Source organism: Coturnix japonica, unplaced genomic scaffold (assembly GCF_001577835.2).
Source record: "Coturnix japonica isolate 7356 unplaced genomic scaffold, Coturnix japonica 2.1 chrUnrandom694, whole genome shotgun sequence".
Classification (NCBI taxonomy): domain Eukaryota; kingdom Metazoa; phylum Chordata; class Aves; order Galliformes; family Phasianidae; genus Coturnix; species Coturnix japonica.
In genome coordinates, this window is record NW_015440058.1 from 22,118 (window position 1) to 31,631 (window position 9,514).

The 9,514-nt window shown below is 53.3% G+C and overlaps 1 protein-coding gene across 1 annotated transcript; it reads left to right on the forward strand.

Moving 5' to 3' along the window:
- The first annotated feature begins 3,784 nt into the window (after positions 1-3,784).
- On the forward strand, positions 3,785-8,415 carry MPZ (myelin protein zero). The gene is given in 6 exon segments (XM_015851120.2): positions 3,785-4,507; positions 5,484-5,703; positions 7,289-7,381; positions 7,384-7,420; positions 7,522-7,579; positions 8,311-8,415. Coding segments are annotated over 6 exon segments (927 nt in total). The 5' UTR covers positions 3,785-4,093.
- Positions 8,416-9,514: the final 1,099 nt, after the last annotated feature.

Below are 9,514 nucleotides of genomic sequence, written 5' to 3' on the forward strand. Positions count from 1 at the left end.
GGGGATGGGGGGGGATATGGGGTATGGGGACACATGGATATGGGGGTATAGGGATGTGGGGACATATGGATATGGGGACAGAGGGATATAGGGATACATGGATATGGGGTATGGGGACACATGGATATGGGGGTACAGGGATGTGGGGACACATGGATGTGGGGACAGAGAGATATAGGGATACACGGATATGGGGTATGGGGACATGGGGACAGAGGGATATAGGGATACATGGATATGGGGTATGGGGACACACAGATATGGGGGAATGGGAACATGGGGATAGAGAGGGACATGGGGATATATGGGTATAGGGACATATGGATATGGGGTATGGGGATGTGGGGATGGGGGGCAGTGGGGGAATGGGGGGTGATGGAGGTGGTGGGGTCTGTGTGGGGTGGGGGCCATTGGTCGGTGTTGAGGTTGGAGTTGGGTGGTGGAGGGGTGGGAGTGGGGGGATGGAGGGTCTTGGGGGTGTAGGATCATGATGGTGTGGGATCATAGGGATAAAGGGTCTTGGAGTTGCAGGATCATGGGGATATAGGATCATGGAGGTGTGGGATCACGGGGATAAAGGGTCTTGGAGATGTAGGATCATGGGGATGAAGGGTCTTGGAGTTGTAGGATCATGGAGACGTAGGATCGTGGGGATGTTGGATCATAGAGGTGTAGGATCGTGGGAATGAAGGGTCTTGGAGATGTAGGATCATGGGGATATAGGATCATGGAGGTGTGGGATCGTGGGGATGTAGGATAGTGGAGGTGTGGGATCATGGGGATGAAGGATCTTGGAGTTATAGGATTATGGAGGTGTGGGATCATGGGGGTATGGGGTCTTGGAGATGTAGGATTGTGGGGATGAAGAGTCTTGGAGTTGTAGGATCGTGGGGATGTAGGATCATAGAGGTGTGGGATCATAGGGATGAAGGGTCATGGAGGTGTGGGATCATGAAGGTGTGGGATCATGGGGATAAAGGGTCTTGGGGATGTAGGATCATGGAGATGTAGGATCGTGGGGATGTAGGATCTTGGAAGTGTGGGATTATGAAGATGAAGGGTTTTGGGGTTGTAGGATCATGAAGGTGTGGGATTGTGGGGATGACAGGTCTTGGTGATGTAGGATCATGGGGATGTAGGATTATGGAGGTGTGGGATCATGGACGTATGGGGTTACGAAGTTGTGGGATCGTGGGAATGAAGGGTCTTGGAGTTGTAGGATCATGAAGTTGTGGGATCATAGGGATATAAGGTCTTGGAGTTGTAGGATCATGGAGACGTAGGATCGTGGGGATATAGGATCATGGAGGCGTGGGATTGTGGGGATGAAGGGTCTTGGAGATGTAGGATCATGGGGATGTAGGATCGTGGAGATGTAGGATCATGGAGATGTAGGATCGTGGGAATGTAGGATCACAGGGGTGAAGGTCTTGGAGTTGTGACCGTGGAGACATGGGATCATGGAGGTGTGGGATTGTAGGGACATAGGATCGTGGGGATATGGGGTCTTGGAGTTGTAGTGACTACTCAGAGATGTAGATCATGGGGAAATAGGATCATGGAGAGATCATATGAAGGTGTGGGATCACACATAGGGATAATAGGGTCTTGGAGATGGTAGGGATCAATGGAGATGTAGGATCATGGGGATGAAGGTCTTGGAAGATGTAGGATCAGGAGCGTGTGGGTTCACTGGAGGTGTGGGATCAGAGGATAAGTCTTGGGAGGTGTAGGATCATTGAGATGGTAGATCAGATTAGAGGAATGAAGGGTCTTGGAGATGTGGGATCTTGGAAGTTTGGGATCATGAAGTTATAGGATTGTGGGGATAAAGGGTGTTGGAGATGTAGGATTGTGGGGATGAAGGGTCATGGAGGTGTGGGATTGTGGAGGTGTGGGATCGTAGGGATGAAGGGTCTTGGAGTTGTAGGACCATGGAGATGTAGGATTATTGGTTGTAGGATGGTGGAGCTGTAGGATCATGGAGCTGCAGGACTGTGGATCTGTAGGATGGTGGGACTGTAGGGTTGTAGAGCTATGGGATCGTGGACTTGGATTGTGGAGTTATAGGATGGTAGAGTCACAGAAACATAGAGTTGTAGAATGATAGGATCATGGGATCGTAGGGCTGCAGATCTGTAGGGTCATATGGAATTATAGGGTTGCAGATCTGTAGGGTCATATGGAATTATAGGGTTGCAGGTCTGTAGGGTCATATGGAATTATAGGGTTGCAGATCTGTAGGGTCATATGGAATTATAGGGTTGCAGATCTGTAGGGTTGTGGAACTGTAGGATCACAGAAGACTCATAGAAACATAGAGGGCTGTGATAAGAGGATCATAGGATCATATAGGGTCACGGAATCATAGCACTATAGGATCATCAGATCATGGGGCTGTAGGATCATGGGATCATGGGATTATAGAACCTACAAAGTGCAGAACATCCCACAGGGCTCATGGGGCCCCATGGCCACCACAACAATCAGCCATTGTCCCCTACAACAAAAGCCCTTTGGTGGCGCTTGGGGACGTTGGCGTGGGGCCGACATGGGGGCACAGAGCAGCTGGTGTCCATATGGGGCTGGTGGGTGTCCATATGGGGCTGGTGGGTGTCCCTATAGGGCTGGTGGATGTCCTATGGGGCTGGTGGGTGTCCTTATGGGGTTGGTGGGTGTCCATATGGGGCTGGTGGGTGTCCCTATTGGGCTGGTGGGTGTCTATATGGGGCGCTGGGTGTCCCTATAGGGCTGGTGGGTGTCCACATGGGGCTGGTGGGTATCACTATGGGGCTGGTGGGTGTCTGTATGGGGCTGGTGGGTGTCCATATGGGGCGCTGGGTGTCCCTATGGGGTGGTGGGTGTCCATATGGGGCGCTGGGTGTCCCTATGGGGCTGGTGGGTGTCCATATGGGGCTGGTGGGTGTCCCTATGGGGCTGGTGGGTATCCCTATGGGGCTGGTGGGTGTCTATATGGGGCTGGTGGGTGTCCCTATGGGGCTGGTGGGTATCCCTATAGGGCTGGTGGGTGTCTATATGGGGCTGGTGGGTGTCCCTGTGGGGTGGTGGGTGACCCTATGGGGCTGGTGGGTGTCCATATGGGGCAGTGGGTGTCCCTATGGGGCTGGTGGGTGTCCCTGTGAGGCTGGTGGGTGTCCCTATAGGGCTGGTGGGTGTCCCTGTGGGGATGGTGGGCGTCCATATGGGGTGGTGGGTGTTGCTATAGGGCTGGTGGGTGTCCCTATGGGGCTGGTGGGTGTCTATATGGGGTGGTGGGTGTCCATATGGGGCTGGTGGGTGTCCATATGGGGCTGGTGGGTGTCCGTATGGGGTTGGTTGGTGTCCCTGTGGGGCTGGTGGGTGTCCGTATGGGGCAGTGGGTGTCCCTATGGGGATGGTGGGTGTCCATATGGGGCTGGTGGGTGTCCCTATGGGGCTGGCGGGTGTCCATATGGGGCTGGCAGGTGTCCCTATAGGGCTGGTGGGTGTCCCTATGGGGCTGGTCAATTGGTTGGTGCCATGCTGTTGGCCCCATGGGGATAATGGTTTAACTGGTGCCATACTGGTGCCCCCAGGGGACACTGTGGCTCTACTGGTGCCATACTATTGACCCAATGGTGTTGCTGGCTCTACCGGTGCCATACTAGTGTCCCCATAGGGCACTGTGGCTCTACCCATAGCCATACTGGTATCCCCATAGCGATGCTGGTGTCCCCATAGCCATACTGGTGTCCCCATAGCGATGCTGGTGTCCCCATAGCCATACTGGTATCCCCATAGGGCACTGTGACTCTACCCATACCATACTGGTGTCCCCATAGGGCACTGTGGCTCTACCCATACCATACTGGTATCCCTATGGGATATTGTGGCTCTACCCATTCCATGTTGGTGTATGTCTGGCTCTACTGGTGCCATGCTGTTGACCCAATGGTGTTGGTGGCTCTACCCATGCCATACTGGTGTCCCTATAGGGCACTGTGACTCTACCAGTGCCATACTGGTGTCCCTATAGGGCACTGTGACTCTACCCATGCCATACTGGTGTCCCTATAGGGCACTGTGACTCTACCCGTGCCATACTGGTATCCCCATGGGGCAATGTGGCTGTACCCATGCCATGGGACACTGTAGCTCTACTGGTGCCATACTATTGACCCAATGGCGTTGGTGGCTCTACCCATACCATACTGGTGTCCCTATGGGATATTGTGTCTCTACCCATTCCATGTTGGTGTATGTCTGGCTCTACTGGTGCCATACTATTGACCCAATGGTGTTGGTGGCTCTACCGGTGCCATGTTGGCGTCCCATGGTGCTGACAGCTCCGTCCCTGGCAGGGTTGTCCCCCACGTTGGCCATCCACGTGTACACCCCGCGGGAGGTTTACGGCACCGTGGGCTCCCACGTCACCCTGTCCTGCAGCTTCTGGTCCAGCGAGTGGATCTCAGAGGACATCTCCATCACGTGGCACTTCCAGGCCGAGGGCAGCAGGGACAGCATCTCGGTAAGGACCCGAACCGGGACCCAAACCTTGACCCGAACCAGGACCCAAACATTGACCCCAAAATTGACCCAAACCTTGACCCAACATTGACCCAAACATTGAACCAACATTGACCCAACATTGACCCAATATTGACCCAAACTTGACCAAATACTGACCCAAACTTGACACAATATTGACCCAATATTGACCATATTGACACAATATTGACCCAATATTGACCCAAACCTTGACCCAATATTTGACCCAACATTGACCCAAACCTTGACCCAATATTTGACCCAACACTGACCCAAACATTGACCCAACATTGACCCAATATTGACCCAAACATTGACCCAACATTGACCCAACATTGACCCAAACATTGACCCAAAATTGACCCAACATTGACCCAACATTGACCCAACATTGACCCAAACATTGACCCAACATTGACCCAACACTGACCCAACATTGACCCAAACATTGACCCAAACATCGATCAAACCTTGACCCAACATTGACCCAAACATTGACCCAACATTGACCCGACATTGACCCAAACATTGACCCAAACCTTGACCCAAACCTTGACCCAACATTGACCCAAACATTGACCCAACATTGACACAATATTGACCCAATATTGACCATATTGACACAATATTGACACAATATTGACACAATATTGACCATATTGACACAATATTGACACAATATTGACCCAATATTGACCCAAACATTGACCCAACATTGAGCCAAACATTGACCCAACATTGACCCAACATTAACCCAACATTGACCCAACATTGACCCAAACATTGACCCAACATTGATCCAACATTGACCCAACATTGACCCAAACATTGATCCAAACACTGACCCAAATATTGACCCAACATTGACCCAAATCTTGACCCAAACACTGACCCAACATTGACCCAAACATTGACCCAAACACTGACCCACCCCTCCCCATATTCTCTCCCCCCAGATATTCCACTACGCCAAGGGCCAGCCCTACATCGATGACGTGGGGACCTTCAAGGAGCGCATGGAGTGGGTGGGAAACCCGCGGCGTAAGGACGGCTCCATCGTCATCCACAACCTGGACTACACCGACAACGGAACCTTCACCTGCGACGTCAAGAACCCTCCCGACATCGTGGGGAAATCCTCGCAGGTCACACTCTATGTCCTAGAGAAGGGTATGGAACCCACCACCCCATTGCCACCCCCATAGCGCTGTCCCCATCCCCAATATCGCTGTCCCCCATCCATGTTCAACCATAATTGGCTGTCCCCATCCCAGTACCATGGCCCCATCCGCCATACACAGTCCCCATCCCCACCCCACAACTCCATCCGCATATTTATTATCCCCACCCCACCTCACACCCACCCATCATGTCCCATATTGCTGTCCCCATCCCCATCTCATTTGTCCGATATTGCCTGGCCCCATTCCCTATATTCATGGTCCCCATTCCCACCGTCCATCCCCATATCATTGTCCCCTAATCCCCATGTCCCACCCCATATTGTTATCCCATCCCCACCCATATTCCCCACCACCATCTCCCAACCCCACGATCCCAGTCCTCCATCCCCATATTGTTATCATACCATCCCTCACCCAGTCCCCTACGCCCATCCAGTTCCCCCCCATATCATTGGTCCCCTATCCCCATCCACTGCCCATTCCCAACCGACCACATCCCAATCCCCATGTTACTTGTCCCCATCCCCATATCATGGTCCCCAATCCCCACATCACAGCCCCCATCCCCATATTGCTGTCCCCACCCCAATCCCATGTCCCCCACAATCCCCCATCCTCATTATCACAGCCCCCATCCCCATATTGTTATCACCATGGCCCCCTCGTGAACCCGATGTCCCCACCACATCCATTGATCCCTCCATATCTCACTTGATGCCCCACAATTTGCCCCCATGACCATGTCCGCCATACTGCCCATAGCCCACAATCACAGCCCATCCCCATAATCATGGTCCCCATCCCCATATCCCTATCCCCACGCCATCCATGTCCCCATATTGCTGTCCCCATCCCCATACCATAGTCCCATATCCCACTCCACATTCCCCAATGAACCCCCACGTCACAGCCCCCATCCCATCACCCTGCTCTCCCTGCTTGATCCCTGTCATTATCCCCATACCCATAATCCCATATGCCCCATTATCTGCCCGATATTCCCCATGTCCCATATCCCCATATCCCATATCCGCCATGTCCCGCATGTTCCCCATGTCCCCCATGTCCCCATACCCATATCCCCGTCATATCGACCCCATATCCCCCATATCCCATACCCATATCCCCATGTCCCCAGTCCCCATTCCCCCCCATATCCCCATAGTCCCCCATACCCTCCATATTCCCCATATCCCCATATCCCCATATCCCATATCCCCATATCCCCATATCCCCATATCCCATATCCCATATCCCCATATCCCATATCCCATATCCCATATCCCATATCCCATATCCCATATCCCAATCCATATCTCCATATCCCTATATCCCCATATCCCATACCCATATCCCATATCCCCATATCATACTCCCTATATCCCCATACCCATATCCCATCATCCCAATATCCCATATCCCATAATCCATATCCCTTATCCCATATCCCCATATCCAATCCCATATCCCCATATCGCCATAATCCAGTATTCCCATAGTCCCATATTCCCATAATCCATATCCATATCCCATATCCCCGCCACGACCCATTGCTGACCGCATACCCTCAAGTCCCCCTCGGCTATGGGTGGTGCTGGCTCCGATCATCTTGCCGGGTGCTGTTGCTGGTTCGCCGCTATTGTGGCTGCATTTTTACCTGCTCCGTTCCTGCTGCTGCGCCGTCAGGCCGGGCTGCAGAGACGGCTCAGGTGAGTCGGCCCTATAACAGTCTATAGGGTCAGACCCACCCCATACCTATAACACGGGGGGGTCTTATGGATGGGGTCTGATGGGGTCTGTGTCCATGTAGTGCTATGGAGAAGGGGAAGCTGCAGAGATCGGCCAAGGACGCGTCCAAACGCGCAGCCGCAGGTGATGGAGGGACATAGGGATGTTATGGGTGAATGGTGCCCTATAGGGTGAATGGTGCCCTATAGGATGAATGGTGCCCTATAGGGTGAATGGCGCCCTATAGGGTGAATGGTGCCCTATACGGCATGAATGGTGCTCTATAGGTGAAATGCGTGCCCTATATGATGCAAATGGTTCCCTAAGGGTGATGGCGCCCTATAGGTGTGTAATGGCGGCCCTTATAGGATGAAATGGTGCCTATTAGGTGTGAATTGGCGGCCCTATAGGAATGAATGGTGCCGCTATAGGGTGAATGGTCGCCTATGAAGGGTGTAATGGGCCTAATAGGGTTGAATGGTGCCTATAAGGAAATGAATGTGCCCTATACGTGGTGACATGGCATAACCTATAGGGTGAATGGTGCCTATAGGTGAATGGTGCCCTAGTAGGGGTGAATGGCTGCCCTAATAGGGTGAATGGTGCCCTATAGGATGAATGCGCCCGTTATTAGATGATATGTGCCCTATAGGAATTGAAATGCGCCCTATTAGGGTGAATGGTGCCCTATAGGGTGAATGGTGCCCTATAGGGTGAATGGCGCCCTATAGGGTGAATGGTGCCCTATAGGATGAATGGTGCCCTATAGGGTGAATGGTGCCCTATAGGGTGAATGGCGCCCTATAGGGGCTGTGGGGTTTTAATGGGTGGTTTTTAATGGGGTTTTAATGGGGTTTTTCCATCCCCGTAGGCTCCGGTTCTTTACGCCATGTTGGATCCGGGTCGTGGATCCAAAGCGGCGGCAGAGAAAAAAGCCAAAGGATCGAGTGGGGAGCAACGCAAAGAGAAGAAATAGCGGTTAGAGGGAGGGGGGAGCCCCCAGTTAGTCCCCCCCCCCCAAATGGGACGGACCCCCGCGAGCCCCAAAGTGTGATGACGCAATGCGAGATGTCGAGCGGAGGGGAGACCCCAGTGAGCGGCACCGGCGCGACCCCCAGCGCGAGGCGGCCTGATGGGGGCAATAAGGGGCTTCATGAGCCCCCACCAGGTCTGCAATAGGGGGCTAGCAGTGACCCCAATAGCCCCCATGGATGGGACCCCAATACACCGCATTGATTGTGACCCCAATAGCCCCAGGATGACCCCAATACACCCTCATGGATGGACCATCCAATACCTCCCATTGATGTGACCGGCCAATAGCCCCCATTGAACGGGACCCCCATATACACCCATGAAAGGAACCCCAAATACCCCTATGATGCGGACCAAACACCTCCCAGTGATTGACCTCAATAACCTCCCCATTGAAGGAACACAGTGACCCGCAATAGCCCCATGTGATGGGCCCCAATAACCCCATCTGATGGACACCAATCCCGCCATTGAGAATGACCCCAATACCCCCCAGCCAGGTGACCCCAATACCCCCATTGAAGAGACGCCAAATACCCTCCACCAATGAAGGAACTGCCAATACCCCCTCCATAGATCGGGACCCCTAATAACCCCGCACTGAAGTGACCCCAACATCCCCCCTTGAAAGGGAACTCCAATACCCCCCAGCACAACCCCATCCAGTGTCACCCCAATCCCCCCCATCAATCCCCCCATCAACAACAGGGACCCCGGAGATGAGTGAGGGTGGTGCTCCACCCCGGGTACCCCCCCCGCATAACCCCCATATGACCGCCACCAGCCCATACGACCCCGAATATCCAGCCTCCATAGCCCCCCCATCATCCAGCCCCATGAGACCGCTCATCCAGCCCCATAGACCTCCATCAGCCCCATAGCCCCCCATAACGCAGCCCATAGACCGCTCATCCAGCCCCATAGACCCCATATTCCAGCCCATAGCCCCCCATCCAGCCCCATAGATCCCATACTTCCAGGCCCCATAGAACCGCCATACCACGTCCCCACGGACTCCCCCATAATCCCACGAGGAAAAG